The 19,061-nt window shown below is 40.4% G+C and overlaps 1 protein-coding gene across 7 annotated transcripts in view; it reads right to left on the bottom strand.

Moving 5' to 3' along the window:
• Positions 1-19,061, bottom strand: part of rgs3a (regulator of G protein signaling 3a) — a 209,406-nt gene that overhangs the window by 103,208 nt on the left and 87,137 nt on the right. For 4 of the 7 annotated variants that reach the window (XM_079606412.1, XM_079606416.1, XM_079606418.1 and 1 more), the window contains one exon: positions 8,192-8,326. In XM_079606412.1, the coding sequence (XP_079462538.1) occupies positions 8,192-8,326 (135 nt within the window). The remainder of the gene's footprint in view (positions 1-8,191; positions 8,327-19,061) is intronic. The other 3 variants (XM_079606415.1, XM_079606417.1, XM_079606420.1) reach the window with 1 other exon arrangement.

Here is a 19,061-nt window from a genome sequence, read left to right as displayed (position 1 = left end):
TTGATTCCTGAAATGGAAGCAGAAAAATAATTAATCATCACTTCTTTGATCCCAATCTTTAAAGTTAATGGATGAACATTGCTCAATCTCAGGCCATAAACCATCATCATTTTGTTCATTCACTAAGCAAGGTTTAACTTGTGACCAATGGTACCATCTATCTGTTCCTACACCCTTCCCTTTAAGACAAACACTTGTATCAGTTGTTAAGAGTATCTCATATGGTCCCTCCCATCTAGGCTCTAACCCTTTCCTAGAAATTCGTTTGACCATAACAAAACTGCCTAACTCGGGAATGTGTGGAATGTCAGTAGTGGTGTGTTTTTCATCCCATTGCTGTTGAGCTTCTCGCACTTTCTTATTATTGTCTTTGGTAGCTTTGTCCAGCATTGTGAGATAGCGTCGTAACTTCTCTTGGAACAAAGTAGAATCTCCTCCTGTTTCCGCAGGTGGCGGAGCATCAGGAGGTAGAACCATTGCTCTTCCAGTCATCAGTTCAAAAGGAGTTAGTCCTGTTACTCTGTTTGGAGTTGCTCTCAGGTTCCACAGAATAGCAGGTAACAACTTATGCCAACCTTGGCCAGTTTGCAGAATGGCTTTGGTAAGAGCGGTTTTCAACGATCTGTTCATCCTCTCTACCAGTCCGGAACTTTGTGGCCGGTAGGGAATGTGGAATTTCTGTTTAATCCCCATCAATTTCATTGCTTCCTTCATCAGTTTTCCAGTGAAGTGAGTTCCATTGTCAGAATCAAGTTCATATGGAAGACCCCAGCGAGGAAAAACTTCTTCCACCATTACTCGTGCTGCCGCTTCAGCAGTGCAAGTTTTCGTGGGGAATGCTTCCACCCACCTAGTAAATCTGTCCATGATTACTAGAATGTATTGGTACCCTCCACTGGGTGATAATGGTCCTGTGAAATCGATTTGGAGGTTTGTCCATGGACCTGTTGGTCTGGGTGCATGTGACATTCGCACCTTTACAGATTTTCCCACATTTGCTTTCAGGCAGATTAAGCATCTCCTGGAGTAATCATCAATGTCTCTCATCATTCGTGGCCACCACCACGTCTCGCTGATTTGAGCTTTCATTGCTTTTGCTCCAGCATGCACTTTTCCATGATACAGCTGCATTAGTTCTCTTCTTGTTCCGATAGGCATCACCACTTGTCCTGTTGGAATTCTCCAGATACCTTGATCATCTTCTTTCGCTCCTGCTTTTATCCATTGTTCTTTCTCTTCATCTGTCTCTGTTTGATATGACAGAAGATGGAGCTCAGGATTATCTTTGCTGTTTTCCTGTACCATGGTAACCGGAGTAAGAGTGAGTAGAGCTGCTTCTCTAGCTGCTGCATCTGCTGCCGTGTTCCCTTGACTTTCTTTGGACTTGTCAGATTGATGTGATTTTACTTTGATGACGGCTGCTTCTCTGGGTAAGTGACATGCTGCAATCAAGCGACGAATTATGGAAGCATGTTGTATTTCGCTCCCACTGCTGGTGATAAGTCCACGTCTTTTCCACAGGGCAAGGTAATCATGGACCACGCCAAAAGCATAACGACTATCTGTGTAGATGTTGACTCGATCTCCTTCCGATAGTTCAAGAGCTTCCGTGAGCGCCATGAGCTCAGCTACTTGTGCTGAAAATTGCCCAGAAAGAGCTCCTTTCTTCACAACAGTTCCATCAACTTCCACTACAGCCCATCCAGTATGTCGTTTTCCATCAACATAGTAACTGGATCCATCGACCCATAACTCCTTGTCTGGATTTACAAGAGGTATTGGATTAACAGGACCAAGACTTTCTTCTTCTACTTGTTTTTCACACTCGTGTGGTGTTCCCTCATATGGTTCTAGCATCATTGTTGCAGGGTTAAGGGATGTGTCTCTGATGATTTCCACTCTCAAATCCTTGTTCAACAAAGTTGCTTCCCATTTTGCTCTCCTTGCGTCAGTTATGGTCTTGATGTTTGTGTTATTCAACAACGTCACTATACTGTGTGGAGTGTGCAATATGATAGTTTGTGCTCCTATCAGATTTTCCACAGCATCCACTGCCCATGTGGCACCATCAAGAGCTTGTACACATCGTGGTTGACCAATCATTGTGACAGGAATCTTTGTGGAAAAGTATCCAACTGGTCTGTATCGATCACCTGGTTTTTGACACAGTACTGCTGAGTACGTCTCATCTCCCACCCTGGTCCACAAATGAAATGGTAATCGTCCATCGGGAAGTCCCAAGGCTGGGGCTGAAGTCAGTTTTTCTTTCATAGAAGTAAATGCTTCCTCAGCTTCCGGTGTCCAGTTTATCTGTTCCACTCCAGGCTTTCCTCCCTTGTACAAATCGATGAGAGGGCTAGTGATGCTAGCAAAATCAGGTACGTACTGACGACAATAGTTGAAAAGTCCCATCACCTTCCGCATTCCTGTAACTGTTAGAGGTTTTGGAAGTTGCCGTAATGCCTCTACACGCTCTGTTGTCATTCTCCTTCCCTCGACAGATATTTCTTGGCCCAAGTAGATAACCTTGGTTTTGGCCAGCTGTGCTTTGCCGGGGTTGACTTTGAATCCTCCTTTCCTAAGGGCTTGTAGGATGATATTCAGAGCAAATATATGGCTGTTTTCATCTGGGCTTGCAATCAGCAAGTCATCCACGTACTGAATGCAAACACTTCCTGAACCCTCAATTTCAGTTTTTTTCTCGGTTAAGAACTGATCCAAAGTTCTATGAAATACCACAGGAGAAAGATTAAGACCTTGTGGGAGTCTGTTCCAAACATACTGTTTTGCGCCCACTGTGAAGGCCAGTTTCTCTTGAGATCTTTCGTCAATAGGTATAGACCAGAAAGCCGACAGTACATCAAGTACCGTGAAAATTCTTGCATTTCCTGGAATATCATTCAGAATGGTGGCAGGATTGGCCACAATAGGATGCGGTTTTGGTGTTACACTGTTAAGTCTTGTATAATCAATGGTTAATCTCCATGAGTTATCTGATTTCTTGACAGGCCAGACAGGACTATTAGTGGTAGATGAAGTTTGTCTGATGATCCCTTCAGCTTCCAAGTCTGCCACTATCTCTTCCACGGCTTGTCTTGCTTCAGGTCGGATAGGGTATTGTTTATGAGGGGCATGTATTGGTCCCTCAATAACAACGGGGTTAATGTTGGCTTTGCCACAATCCAATTTGTGTTTAGCCCAAACGTCTGGATATAAACTGCACACAAGACCCCACACACCGTCTTTCCCCCAATCTCTGATGATTGGTTTTGCTGCACCAACAGAACTTAAATTACATGTGCGATCTTCGTGTGGTATTATCCCAGCTGTTGTAGCGATTTGACGACTGTCAGTGAAGATGATCATGTTCAACAATGGAAGAATGTCCATGCCAATGAGGCTTCCTTGTGAATTCGGTCCCACCCAAAAAGATGTCCATATGACTTCATCTTCATGTATTTGCAGTGGAACTTGTATACTTTTGCGAAATGTTGTGATACCTCCTCCAACTCCTTCAACTTCCATAGTTTCATCTGTTGTAGGTAGGTTCAGATCGGTTATTGAAATCGCTGCTCCTGTGTCGACCAGAATGTCGCATGGGTGGCCCCCTATTAATGCATTGATGAAAAGGCGATTGTCTCTTTTCTTACTAATACAGGGGGCCGCTGATTCCTATTGCGGACGCATAATTCCCTCTATGAGCTGACGGACTTGAGCTTCTGTCCACGTCTTCCCTTGAGAGGTTTCATCATGATTTTTCACACTGACTTGTTTAAATGATGGACCTTGACCTTCTGCTCCACCTCCTTTAGCCCAACAATCTTTTCTTGAGTGGCCACGCTTTCCACAGTTGCTGCAAACAACCATCCTATTCTTTGTGTCCATGTTGTATTGAGCTGTCGCCACTCCTCTTCGATATGGCTTGTTTCCTTCTTCCTTGTTTGATCTCATAGCCATCTCTAGACGGCCAGCCCATTGCATAATTTGGTCAAATGTTTCGCCTGGATTGACTCCAAGTGATAAGGCTTGTTGGTATTTAGAGCTAAGGCCATCCACAAGTGTGTCAGTGAACTGTACATCATCTCTGTCAGGTTGTTTCTTAGCACAGAGGGCCCATCTCTCATAAGCATTCCACTTACGCAGAGCATATTCATCTGGAGATTCATCATCCTTTTGCTTAATTAATGTCACTGATGTGAATGGAATTTTACCGCTCCCCAAGATTTCTTGGATTTCTTTTCGGAACTCATCTAATGCTTGCCAAAGACCCAGGGGTCGTCCCTGGCCATCAACCCACAAGTCTACCCATTGGGCTGTTGTTATCGACGCTGGCAAGCGTTCCCATCGGTCTCTTGGGATTTTAGCTTTCACAATTGTGTGAATGTCTCGTAGTGTCATTTGATGAGCTTCAACCAGAGAGTCTAATTCTCGCCAAAACTCTGTGTTTGGATCTTGTCTCTTTAGAGGAGGCAAGGCTGTGAGAATGGCTTGACGTTCTCCTGGTGTGAATGGTCTCTCTTCGGTCATCATTTCAGATTCTTCCCTTTTAATCGCAGGTGAAGAAAATTCAGGACCGATCTTATCAACTGTGATCATGTCGTCATCTCTTGTCTCATCATCCCAGTCCGATTCATAATTACGAGCTGGTGTAGATCTCAACATGTCTCTGTTTGGCTGGACTGATTTGGATCTCGTTATTATTGGAGCTGCTTGTGCAGATGCAATATACATTTTGTCAACTGGACCTCCATTTGATCTTGAAGCTTGAAGCTGTGTCAGAGGTTTAGATGAACTTGTATATTGTTCAGGCAAAGTTGGATAGATTGGTTTGTAAGGAGGAGGCGTTACAGTTGTTGCGGATTTCACTGGTGCTTGTGAATATTTCCTTTCAGCTTCAGTTATTATGTTTGTCCAATCTGGATCAAATGAATCATCACTGGTTGTATTTTCTTTCTCTGAACATTTGATAGACATGATTTTGTTCAACTTGTTGTATGCTTCAATTTGAGGCCTCATTGCTTCAACAAGTGGAACTGGACCACCATTTAAATCGCAACAAATTCCACCTTGTTTCACAATCCAATGAGCTGCTAAAATTGGAAATGCTTTTGATTTGATCTTGTCTTTTTGCGACTTGAACCAGATTAACTGCTCATCGATAGATGCATTAATGTCCAATCCTTTTTTCAAAAGCTTAGCTTGCTTCTTTTTCTTCCGGTCTAGATACCAAGCAGATATTGTTCTGCTGTTACAGACACTTTCTGCCATTTTGCAAAGTTTTTGTCACTCTGTGTCTGTGCGCTCAGAACAGCTGGACAATGTATATGTGTGCGTGTATGTGTGTGTAAACTTCACGAGAGGGCTACCCTGCTTCTCCCTCTCTTCCTATGTGTGTGTGTATGTGTGTGTGTGAGAAGGTATAGCCAATTCCGAAGGGAGGGGCTGATTCACTCTCTCTCTTCTCCAACTTTATGTGTGTGTGTGTGTGTGTATAGAAGGTATAGCCAATTCCGAAGGGAGGGGCTGATTCACTCTCTCTCTTCTCCAACTTTATGTGTGTGTGTGTGTATAGTGAATTCCAAAGGGAGGGGCTGTTTTACTCTCTTTCCCTTCTTCCACTCACAGAACAAAAGAAAAGTTAACTCCAATGCTTCACTATTTTCTATTTGTTTTGTTTTTCAGTTCACTCAGAACAGTTTCTTTTTTTCTTTCTTTTTAAATATTTTAGATTTTATCAGATTGATTTCTTTGTTTTTATTTTAAGCCTATAGATCAGTATCCTCAAATCTTTGAACAGCTTTACGGTCAAAGTCAGAAATGCCCGCGATCCTAGCTAGTTACTTTTATACTTGTATTACTTCAGCGTGTTACAATGTTTTAGATATTTTTCCCTGCCATCGTTATAAACAGTATCGCCACACTTAACCGCTTCTGTCAATCAAGTATCGCTTGTGTCTCACTTTCCTCGTCTCCTTCTGAGAACGAATCTTCAAGTGTTGGATATGTTTTAGGGATTTTTAGTCTGCCATCGTTATAAACAGTCCCGCCACAGTCCAACCCCGTGAACAGTCCTAACCAAGCAAATTTTCTAGCTTAACCGTCTTACAGCTAATTCCCCCAAATGACTAAATGGCCTTTTTTCTAAAAAAGATCCATCTCCATCCCAGCATATCAAATATTGTTAGAGGATTACTTTTCAGAGAAACTTAAATAAGCCAAATTAAATTAAATTATTAAATTTGTATTTATTTTATTATTTTCTTATGTCTTATATTCATTGGCAAAACAACTGGTACCTGAAATCACACAGTTCTTTTCAGCAGTTTCAGTCACTGTCTCTAATCATCAGGCAGACTTAAAACTTTTTTTTAGAAAGGAAAAAAGTCTTACCTGTAATGATTGAGACGAATGGCTGGATATGCGATCGTGTTCAGTGACGCCAAATTGTAGATTTAAAAATCGTGCTTCCCCTTGTTAATTGATTTCATAGAAACAGACACCAATGATTTTGCCAAGATATCTAATTTATTTTACCATTTTATATAAGACATAAGGGAGAGAGCGGATCAGCAACAGATCTTCATTGCATCTCAGTCAGTTTCTCTCTCTCTGCCTAAAAAAGAACTTCAGTTCATATAGGCTGAAACATGTGGTTTCCATTAACATAGCATAGGATGTATATATTATGCTGGTAGAAAAAAACACTGCATACATTCCACTCCAAGACACACACTCTCCAGAATCTCCCAAAGTCTCTCTCACTCATATATGCATTCAAAACGGTATGTGAACTAGAGTGCGGATCGGGCCGACTTTTTCAGTCCGAGCCCGGCCCACGTCCGACAGAGCAGTAACCGAACCCGACCCGAGCCCGACAGGCATAAATATATTTATGTTCGAGCCCGACCCGAGCCCGACAGTTAAAATCCCATTTTTTTCTCATACTAATGACAATTGTACGTTTGTTTGTGTGGAAAGCCTGCTTTTATTAAGCAACTTTAGGAAGGCAATCGGAAATGTCAACAGGACAAGCGCATCAGCGCGCGGAGCAACAAGCGCTCTTAACACAGGCGCGCGCACATTATGCACGCGTTTCGTTGTCACGGCTACATAAACAAATGTCCGCACACAGGAAGACAGATGTTATGGTAATATTTTACATGTATTTTAATCACAAAAACGAACGTTTGCATCAAGTGAAAGCATCAGGCACATCGGCTACCTACATAAGCTGTTTTAAATTTAAAATGTTCAATGCCTTATCGCGCTGATGTGACCGAGCCCGACCCGAACCCGAACATCATTTCTAAATATCTGTCCGAACCCGGCCCGGCCCATCGGGTACCGTACCAAGACCGAGACCGAGACCGAGACAAGACCGAGACCGAGACCAAGACAAGACCGAGACCGAGACCAAGACCAAGACCAAGACCAAGACCGAGACCGAGACCGAGACAAGACCGAGACCGAGACCGAGACCGAGACCGAGACCAAGACAAGACCGAGACCGAGACCGAGACCAAGACCACGTAAAAGTGGTACAAAAAATACCGCACACAAATTACAAAGCAGTCCACGCACGTGTGACGATCCATAAATACATGTAACATCATTCATAAATGTGTGATGGAAATTAATTCAAGAAATTAATATATGAAGACTTCAGATGCAAAAGCCTCCAAGTGCCATCTGAAATTTTCTTCTAGAATGATCATTTTTATCAAGCTTGTATGTTTACTGTGTGTTCAGTTATTTCACTTTAATGGCAAGTGAACTTAAATATACGAGCTTGATAAAAATGATAATTCTAGAAGAAGTTTTCAGATGGCACAAGTCTTCATATACATATTTGTGTAAACATTTGACATTTATTTAGGTAAGATGCATTTGTGTGAGCATTTGGAAGAAAATATTTATGCTTTTACTTGTGCATTTATGAATCGTGTTTTTTTAATTTACGAATCTGATTTTGTGAATGTGAATTGTGCTGTGCATTTATGAATTTTGTTTTGTAAATGTATTATTTTTGAGGCTCATCTGGCTCCATATCCCCGCACCGTAAATAGCATGATCAACAAATGTAAGATATGCTAAGAACATAGGAATGATGGAGCAAATGGCCTAAACCTCGATCACATCCTCATTGTTGTGTCCTGATAGTGTCCAGAGAAGCATGAAGCATGTACTGTACCTGCTGAGGTGGGCAGAAAGTCTGTCTTCCGTGCAGATGAAGCTGTTTATTGATGTTCTCGCTCAAACACTGACACACTCTTGCCTTTTGCTCCGGAGAATTTGCTTTCAGACTCAGAAGACAATCACATTTCTGCTGAGACAGAGACAGAGAGAGACAGAGATGATGAATATTGTAGTTTATGGGGTTTGGTGACGCGAAGAAACATAATCCTAGTGAAGTGCAAAGAAGCAGAAAGAAAAAGAAAAGATTTAATTTGTTTATTTGTCTCATCTTCAAGCACTGCCAGAACTGATCAGAGATATGGGTATCATCCATTTTTTTTTAATGAAAGCCATCTTAAGACCCCAACTGTGCATTTATACACTTGTCACAGAAAGATGATGTCATAACGATGCTAACTGATGTCTATACACACACAGACACACACACATTAGGTTTCCATATTTTATGAGGACATTCTAATGATTTTTGTTTTGTACAAACTATATATCTAACTGCACGGTTTGGCGAGAATTCGCTTAGTCGGTTATGTCCTAAAGGTGTGGTCAGGGACGGACTGGGACTAAAAAACGGCCCTGGACTTTGACTAGGCCCGGCCCAAAGCAATCGTCGCGCCATGCGCGGAAACTCGACAACAACAACAATAACGCCTGGCATGAGTGTCACAAGACTTTAATTGTGGCTCTTGATACTTTTATCAATTGTGGCATATTATTCTAGATTAACTTGAACACTCACATTCTGCACACTGAACGTCTCAACACACTGCAGTCCTGTGTAAAAAAAACTCTAGGCTGTGACTGTCTGACTTGGGGCGCTTAAAGTAATTTAAAGTTGAGCTGGAGTGGGTGTCTTTCTCTGCTCTTGGTCTAAGCTCAACCTGAATAAACAAATGATGGAATGGATAAAAAAAAAAGTTTTATTCCAAGATAGCATGGAATAGATTGTATAATATGCTGTTATAACAGCATATTCTATCTTAAAATGAATTCATTACTTAATAATCTTAATTAATTTATGCAGTAATTAATCTTAGCTACTGCACAAATAATTATACCACATCTAAATGAAAATACACCATTACAAATGTAACTTCTGTATTCAAAATCTTCAAAGTTTGTAAGCATTAACTGTAATGTTACCAACATTTTAAAAAGTAAAAGCACAACAAATTTCTTATTAGCTGTACTGCATGTGGCATTTTACAGCTAAAATGTTGAAGTTTAGCGGTTTTAATACTGTAATCATTAAAAATTTAGCAACCTGAATATCACTTCCTAACATCATCCCTGGCAAAGTAACTCTCCTTCTCCTCTCATGATCCATACTTGCCCTGGATCTACCAGCTCATCTTTCTGTCCCTCATCATCACTGGTGTTGCTGCATAGCTGTCTGGCTCACTTCTTCACTGCTGCTATTATTTAACTGCGAGGTGCTGCTGCTGGCTGTGCTGCTAAATTTTTCAGTTAGTTTGCGACATTTAGCGGCTTCAGTATCTAAATTCCGCAATTTTTTGCGGAACTCTCGCCTTCTCAGCCCCGCCCTTTTCTTTCCGTTTTTTACCCGCGGCCGCGTTAGGGAAAAAAACAGGTGATGACTGCGTGCGTGGCGGGTGGTGGGCCGGCCCGGCGGCCGTCCTGGAGTACCGGCCGTTCTGTGATTCTCCAGATCACACAGATGGCCAGTCCGCCCCTGGGTGTGGTATAATGCCCTTTTCACAAGATGTGAAATAAGTCTCTGATGTCCCCAAAGTGTGTGTGTGAAGTTTTAGCTCAAAATACCCCACAGATATTTTCATATAGCATGTTAATATTGTCACTTTTTGAGGGTTTGCAAAAACGCACCATTTTGTGTCTGTCCCTTTAAATGCAAATGAGCTGCTGCTCCCGGCACAGGGGCGGAGCTTCAACAGCTTGTGTACTTTTACCTCACACACACATGCACTGAAAATTTCAATGTTTATGTTCAAACCGGAGTCAGCCAATAATGGAGAGACTCAAGAAGAAGTGACAACATGTAGAAGCAACGGGACATTTCTGAATGGTTAGTTGATGAATTTATGTCGCTTATGTGTAGTTATCTTCTAGTCATTGATTAGCATATTCTGTCTTTATAATCTATAAATCGCATTCCCGGGGGCGGGGTTTATGTAAACTTTAGGGTTGGTGATGTCACAATAATATATATATGTATCATATTATATGTATAAGAATATACATCCTAAATAGCATGTGAGATTAAAATAAGTGTGACCCAAAGTGCAGTATGTTGAAAAGAGTATATGTTAAAATTCCCCAAATGGTCTTACTATTAAAGATTTTTCGAAGTGAGGATTCGGTTCAGAACCACAAACACGAAAACAACTTCAAAAATATGCGGATGTGCGTGAGTTAAGCAGAGACACCCAGAAAGTGTTTATAATTAAAATCTAACATGATGAAAAATATTAAATTAACGTTATCTCTGTTATATTACATCCGCAACAACATTTTATAAAGATATGAATAGCACAATAGCAGATACATTTGGCCATTAACTACTGTAAATGCATCATTATGCAAAAAACATGAGTTCTCCTCGTAAAAGACCCACTTCTGGCAGATCAACATGCTTGTTTCCTATCAAACATAGAAAGAATTGTTTGAGTTGAGTAAATTTGTATATGAAGATGTTAACTGTGACAGGATGATTGACAGGTGGTTTATGGTGACAGAAGGCATGTAATACACGCAACAATGGTTTCAAGACGTGGTCCCGATTCTTCTGCTATACACACTCAAACGTATCTACTTTTTATTCACAAAAAGAGTGCATATTTTTAAGGCATAGAGAGGTGAAATGGGACACAGCACACGAGAGGTGAGACATGTCCCTCTTTGGTTTATTGGAGATCAGATACGCTGCATATTCTGGATCGTCTGCGGAGGCTTAGTTGTGCTGGCTGGAAGGGCAGCTTGCAGTATTTGGTTTGGCAGGAACGGCAGGCAGATCTTTTTAAAGCACACATATTAATTATGCTCAAAACGTTGACTTTGTGCTTGCATTTAAATTTAGCTATATTTTGAATCGATATCGATATCTAGAAATTATTTGTTTTCTTTTTTGTGCTTTATCAATCTGCAGTAACATTGACTTACTTTCTGAACAAAGTCAAGAAATCAGAGACCCTCTCCTTGAAATCTGATTGCAAGTCAATTTGAATGGTAAGTGCCAGTAAAAATGCTACAGTAAAAACCTGTTTAGTTACCTTACCTCAAACGGTCAGAAACTGTAATTGATCTAATAAGACATTTAAATGTAAATTACAGAAAAATACTGTTAAACATTAGCCTGGGTGCCGGCCCGAACCCCGCCCACAACATTTTTTGATCGGGAAGTTCGGTCTGGACTCGATTCGTTGAGGAGTAATTATGCTCGGCTCCCAGAAGCAGGGGCGTGTCTAGAGGGGGGGCACGGGGTGGCACCGGCCCCCCCTGGAATATGATTGGCCCCCCCTGGTGCCCCCCCTCCAATCTCATTGGGTTAGATTTGCTGTCAACCAACCTGAAAATGCCCACCGCACCATTGGACCAGAGCGCTGTCAATCACTGTTTGATTTGAGACTAGCGCGAACGCGAAGAAGAAGTGATGATCACAGTTGCGCGTTTTTAAATCAGGAGGAAAGAGACACCACCGCACCATTGTCAATCACTGCTTGATTTGAGACTCGCGCGAAGAGGAAGCACAGTTGCGCGTTTTTAAAACAGCAGGAAAGTATGTAAGTTACACACTAAATATATTTTGAAATATCGAAGCTACAAGCCCAGTGTGAATTCCCGCACGACGCTGCAGTTAACAGTCATAAAGTGCGAGATAAGATTTAAATAGCTAAACTAAACAGCTATTTTAGATATAGGCCTAGAAGTTTTAAACGAACAATAGAAACAATCAGTATGCAAAGTATCCAAAGCTCAGCTTTGGGAAAGGAAATATAGCTACAGGTCAGCATACTGTGCCCAGGATGAGACCTGGATAACATTTTACAATTTCTATTTAACACCGATATACTGTATGTGTTTTCCCGCTAATTACAGTGGATATAAGTGCAATTAAATAACACAATCACCTATTAAACATATTTCCATTATTATTGTATAAATATAGGCTAGGCTATATTTGTGTACCTCGAATGTGTATAAGTATTGGAATAACAAAGACGGAATGGAATTGGAAAGCTGTAGTTATCCAATGTTTTTGCCTTAAAACACCTTGAAATACACATGTGTAGATCAAGAAAGACAAAAATTCCTCGGGGGGGCATGCCCCCGAACCCCCCTAGTAAGATTACTTTTCGCTCATTAACTTTGGGCTCAGTCACTGTTATAAATATGAAGGGAGGGGTCCCTGGCTCCAAAAAGTTTGACAACCCCTAATCCATGCAAAAAAGAAAAATGTAATACCATCTATATTTTGGTGATCGTGCTTAATATTTTCTAAACCAGTATTTATTTTCAGTTGAATTTTCTGATTGGCCCCCCCTGACTGGTTCTTGGTCCCCCCTGTTCCCCCCCATTTAAAATATCCTGGAATCGCCCCTGCCCAGAAGGCCGAGCCAATCAAATTGCCAGGGCGGGCTTTAATCGATGATGGACAGATGATCTGCGGTTACGTAATCACCACGCCATCAAAGAGCGCTTGGGTTGAATTGGTTTTCAACAAAGATGAAGATGACTGCAGCTGGAGAACTGAGATGTTTAGATTCCGCTATCGCGTCTGTTATAAAAGAAATCGACAGCGCATTCCTTTTAAAAGACGAACAGAGAACCGCAATCAAGACACTTGTCGATCGGAAAGATGTATTTGCCGTCCTTCCGATGGGATTCGGCAAAAGTTTAATTTATCAGCCGGCTCCGATGGTGGCTAAGTAGATGGGACGCAATAAAAACCAATGGAAGGGATGCGCTCACGATCTCTTCTCTGAAGCCTCAGATGAACACGCTTCTTCAGCCGGCTCTCTTTCCTCGTCTTTACATTTTTTTTAATCAGTCAAGTCGCGTTGCAACCGTGTTATAAAGTTGAGACAGGGCCAACAAATGCGAGAAGATTTCTTTGCTTTATTGCTGAGATCTAATCCTAAACGGAGAACTTGTTCGTATATACACACACCTTTTGTATTTCTCTCAAAAATGCTATTCGTGCTTGTAAGTACTCCGCGAATTCTTAAATTCTTTTTACAACAACGGCAAAGATCGTTTACACTCATTAATTTACTACTTCTTCCAGCGTGCGTGCAGTTGAGCTCTGGTGACAACTATGTGTCGCTCAGTTTTATGTTACTTCTAATATTGTTAAATGTGTTTTGTATTTGTGTGTATATGTAATAGTGTACCTTAATGTTTATATTTGTGGCTATTTAGCTTGTGGAAATACTTGTGATGAACTTTGATTCATTGTGTGGTTTTCTCTTTACCACCTTAATAAGGTAACAAAACTATTGTAGCAATTTGGTATATTAACACTATTTTTGTTTATTATTATTTGTTAATTTTTTACTGTAAACTGTGAGGTAAATCTGAAAAACGTAAAATGTTGTAACCATATTTTTGTACAGTTTTTTTTTTTTTAACACTGCAGTGTCTCACCTGAGCAGTTGTATTCAGAGCATCCGATCTACATCCTAAAACCAGATCATGTGTCGCAGATCACGGATGAAGTTTTGATATATTTATATTCCCCCGCTGTCAGATAGAAAGGAAAGAAAAGCACAGATGCTAGAGGAAGCTGATCTGTTATTGTCTGCAGAATGATGAAACGCAGTGGCTTCTCAGCACAACACCAAAATCAATACAAGTCATTCTCCTCAATCCATCATTTCAACTTAATAAAGCGGCCAGAGACCATCGGTCCCGATAAAGCTCCTTATAGCCAGTGCAGAGGATGTCATCTTCCAGAGAATATTACTGAAGGAACAGTTTCCCGAAACAGAGCCATTTACTCACCAACAAAAATGTTATTTCATCCCTGTGTCATTTTATTCATTTTCACAAAGGGAAATGTTAGGAAGAATGTCTCCTCTGCATACAATGAGAGTGGATAGTGAAGTATAGATGACGTTTTTGGATGATTCTCTTCTTTAAGCCTCTGGGGACTAAAGCCCTTTTTGGTCCGTTTTCTCTATTTTTACATTTGGGCTTATAATAAACCATATGATCATCAATCATCACTTGCCGTTATTAACGACGTACGTGATGTATCGAGAAGGCGGAACTAGTGACTGGCTTCCGGAAACAAGAATGTAAACAAACAGGCTACGCTGAAAAATACTATTTACTTTGGCAAGTTTTTGCACAAATATTTTTTAAGTAAATTTCACATATGAAATTAAGTAAACTCTACTTAAGGCGAGACACGGCAGGCAAAAACATCGTTTTTTTTTTTTTCAATTGCCAATTTTGAGATTTTGGGCTATTTGTCTTCAATAACATGTCTTCTTTCAGACTTGTGGTGAAAAAAAGTCCAAAATACACATTTAGGTCTTTGTTTTACTACACTTTGTCTATTTGCGTCTGTAGATTTCTCCGAGATTTAACAAAAGTTGGCGTTCTTAATCAGCGCGCTGCTCTGCGATCTCTCTGCTTCCTTTAATCTCACACACCGCTGGGAAGCTCTCTCTCTCCTGTACAATGCCGTCGCATCCAAATATGGTAATTTCCTTTTTATCAGCAACCAATCGAGAAAGTACAATGAGCATTTAACTCTAAAAGCGAAATCTCATTGGCTGATGTCAATTTCTGACACCGTGATTGGTTCAGATGCATCATGTGACGCGCTCTGACATTTAGATGTGTGTTTTTGGCTGTTTTTCTGCTCAGTTGAAGGCCATAAATGCTGTGTTTATAAGTTTTGATGTGATTTAGGTGGTTTGTATTGTTGTTGCTAATGATTTGATGAGATATTGTGTCAGTAAATAGTTGTTTCCACTAAAAAAGTATGATTTTTTACATTACAAATCCTTAAATGCCTTTTTCTCAAAATAAGTCATTCTCCAGTAGAAACATCTCCGCCTATGTAGCACCGATGTACAGCAAACTTTCCAGTTATACACTTATCCGCTGAAAGGCAGTCTGGATACCATGGACCAGATTTTCGCCTCGTTTAGGGAACCAATCACAGAACGGGAAGGGAGCAGCAAGACGATGACGACATGCGACACAACTAAGCAGTTTGTTTATATCTATGGATACAACATGGCAGCAGACGTGATTCACGCGAAGCTACCTTTTGATGCAGCATTAGATATTGTTCTAAGTAGTTTAGAACGCAAGTTTATTTTGAAAAAAGAGCAGCTTTTGGCGTCTCTACATACGTCGTCTGGTATAATGGAAACGATTGGCTATGAGCTACGTACAGGCGCATTTGATAGACATTCTTAGCACCCAATAAACGGCGCCGGGCATTCGTAAACCACGCCTCAAATACGAGAAAATGCACATGTGGTTCCCAGACCCAAGTCTCAACGAGAATTGGGTCTGGCGTTAGCCAGGCTAATGTTCAGAGGGATTTGTTAATAAATCATTCCTGGCCTGATTTATGTGACATTTTAATATAAAAAATATGGCGAAAATTGATTTTTTTTAAGGCTATGGACAGTATATTTTGATTTCCTAGGTAATGAAAGCATATATCCTGAAATCCCTCTGAACATCTTTTTTCATCTTGTGTGTAAACAAAAAAAAACAAAAAAAATTTGCACCTGGCTTTATCATATGGTCAGATCTATCTACCGAAACTATATGCAAAATTGCGCATATTTAATGAGATATATTACATATATTACAAATTTCAAGAACTTGTTATATATTTTTTTTATGAACTTGTGTAAGTTAACAACTGAGGAAGTTTCATGGTGATATCTATTATTTTAAAATGTTACCCTATTCACCTGTAGTGTCTCGCCTTAACTAGTTATGTGAAAGTAACAAAGAAGATCAGTAATTTTAACTTAGCTAGTGAAAGGGTGAGTAATATCTATTTAGGTAAAGTGTCTTTTGCGATACATTTCACTCAGACAAAATAACATTGAATTAAACCACACTTTTAAAGTGTATGCTTTATTTAGAAACATCTATGTATTTAATATAATAGATATAATGTGTGTTACCATATCTACATTTCAGAAGTCATGTGTGTGTGAATGCAGAGACCTCAATACTTGGTAGACAATACACAATGACGGTAACATTTGATAGATCGTTTTTGTGTTTGAATGTGTCATTTTGAGTAGAAAATTAATCCAAATGTCACAAAATGGCAAGTTACTAAACCTAACAACACAAGCAATGATAAAAACAGTGTAAATACAGCCGGAAAACTGTGAAAAATCAACCTCATTAATTATTCAAGGCCCAGTGCATGATGGGAACACCAGTATCAGAAAAGTTGAGTAATTTTATAATGTTGTTATTTACGCGTTCATTTCTACACGCTTGAATTGAGTATAATATAGAACTTACATCGTTTTTTTTTTTTTTATTCTTGCCTGAACTAACTTTTTCATGTAAATTACATCGTGTTTTTCTATAGTAGCCTATTTACTTCACTAAAAAAAATTTATCAGTGTACCGAAGCGGCGTGTTAGCTTAAAGGCCGTGTTGCAGGTTAAATTTTTCAACGAATTTGTGCAATTTGCTTGTTGGTAATGAACATTTAAACTGTGATCCATTGTATTTTATGTTGTTGGGTATCACAAAACGGAATATAATACGAAAAAGTAGGTACCATCTTACAGCGCCAACGATTCTCCTTTCCGCCACAATGCATTGCATGACGTCACCTTGGGGAGAGAGTTTACCAAAGCCCGCCGTGAGAGCGTTGAGAGTGACTAGAGAGACGAGTAGTAGATGAGAGTATTCAGATAGCGCAGATTATAGAACATGATCATTGTCTATACAACACATCTCTAGTCACCTATAACTGTTTAAGTTGGTTCATAAGACTTCGTGAAAAAAGTAAACAAACAATTAACATAGGCTACTCGTGCGTGCTAGCTTGAAGGGGACCATGATCCTGCCTGAGATGTGTGTATGCTATCTTCAGCACAAACGGATTCAGGCAGCATGCATTCAGCATTCAGTCACATCTGGTCGCGGGGTGAGCTCCTCGACCAGCGACCAAAACGCACTCACTGCCCAACAGCACAAGCTTTCCAGCGCAGTTTCCACAGGACGGCACCGCCCGCGCGAGCACCTGCCAAACACCACGACAGACACGCGGCGGCTACGTTTGCAACAACATTTTCACCGGAGGAAGAGAAACGCTTAGAAACGCCCATATAGCTAGCACGAAGCCTTCTATTTATAGATGACAAAGACAAAGTTTACCAGAACTATGACAAAGGCTACCGGTAACGTTACTTATCTGAACTAACGTCATCACCGCCACTATAAAGAAAACGTTTATTTTTCACTCGGTGCTATTCAATGACAGTAAAAAAAAATATGTGTCGTTATCTCATTGCTGCGTTGCTAAATGATAGCAGCTCACCAGGACACTTCACCAACTCTCCACTCTCCACTTCACTCATTCTCCTCGGACTATGCATTTCATCGGCTTTGACGGCCATCAGGCTACCTTTCCTCCACTTCTCCCCAACGTGACGTCATCACCGAATTGCGTGAAAAAAACCGTTAATACCAAAAACGTAAAAAAATGGTATTTAAGACCATTTTTGAGACATTTTAAAAATGATATACATATCTTGATTGATTTATGTACCCATTAATCGACAGTGGTGGTTAACCTGCAACATGGCCTTTAACCCTCTGGGGACTATAAGCCCTTTTTGGTCCGTTTCCTCTATTTTTACATTTGGGCTTATAATAAACCATATGTAATGGAGACTGAACACCATGTGTTTGGTATCTATGGATTCAGAAGACCCTAAGCTAACATAAGCATGCATGTAATGTGTTTATAAAGAAAGTATGAGTGAAAAATGTACAATAAACTAGAGAATTTCAAAACCGACAATTACATTTTTGTCATTTATTACTGAAAATCACACCTCACACAACAATAGTGAACAGTTTTTTAACAAAAAATATATATTTTCAAACCCTTTGCTTGACATTTTTTAATTGTTTGCGCACATTTGTGCTCTGTAATACTCCGCTCCGTTCGCTCTCTGTCTCGTTCTCCACTCTACACTGTTTGTACATGGCTGTCCCTTACTATGGTACCACCTCTTGCAAGGTCCTCTGATTCGCTAGAATACGTCATAGTAACCTTCCTCTGATTGGGTAAGAAAAATATTCTTCCCAGCGGCAGTTTTTCCATTGTCGTTGCGCGTGGAATCTGCCTAACAACATCGATTTCATTGGCTTTTTTACGCAGTGGTATTACGCAACAAGGAAGTGTGTATACAAACTGGATACTGTTTTCAGCGGAATCTGAGGAAGACGGCAAAAAAGACCGCACCTCTCTATCATTAATAGTTTTTAAGATAATTACACATTTGTAAAAGTATGCAATTTTGGGCGGTACAGCCCAATCCGTCCCCAGAGCATTAAAGGGATAGTTCACCCAATAATGAAAATTATGTCAGTAATTACTCGCCCTCATGTTGTTCCAATCCGTTCATCTTCTGAACACAAATGAAGATATTTGTGATTAAATCTGAGAGCGGTCTCACTCCTCCAGAGGCCTCTATTGTAATTGAAACTTGCCGGCCCAGAAAGTTAGTAAAGACAATGCGCAGCACAGCGCTTCTGGGTTGTACGTCAGAACGCAGGCTCTCTATTGGCCGACGCTGGTCATGTGTGTGATGCTGGCCAATAGTGGGCCTGCGTTCTGACGTACAACCCATAAGTGCTGCGCTGTTACACTCGTG

The sequence above is a fragment of the Phoxinus phoxinus genome, assembly GCF_949152265.1.
Source record: "Phoxinus phoxinus genome assembly, chromosome: 3".
NCBI classification, from domain to species: Eukaryota; Metazoa; Chordata; class Actinopteri; order Cypriniformes; family Leuciscidae; genus Phoxinus; species Phoxinus phoxinus.
This window is presented reverse-complemented; position numbering and strand designations above follow the sequence as displayed.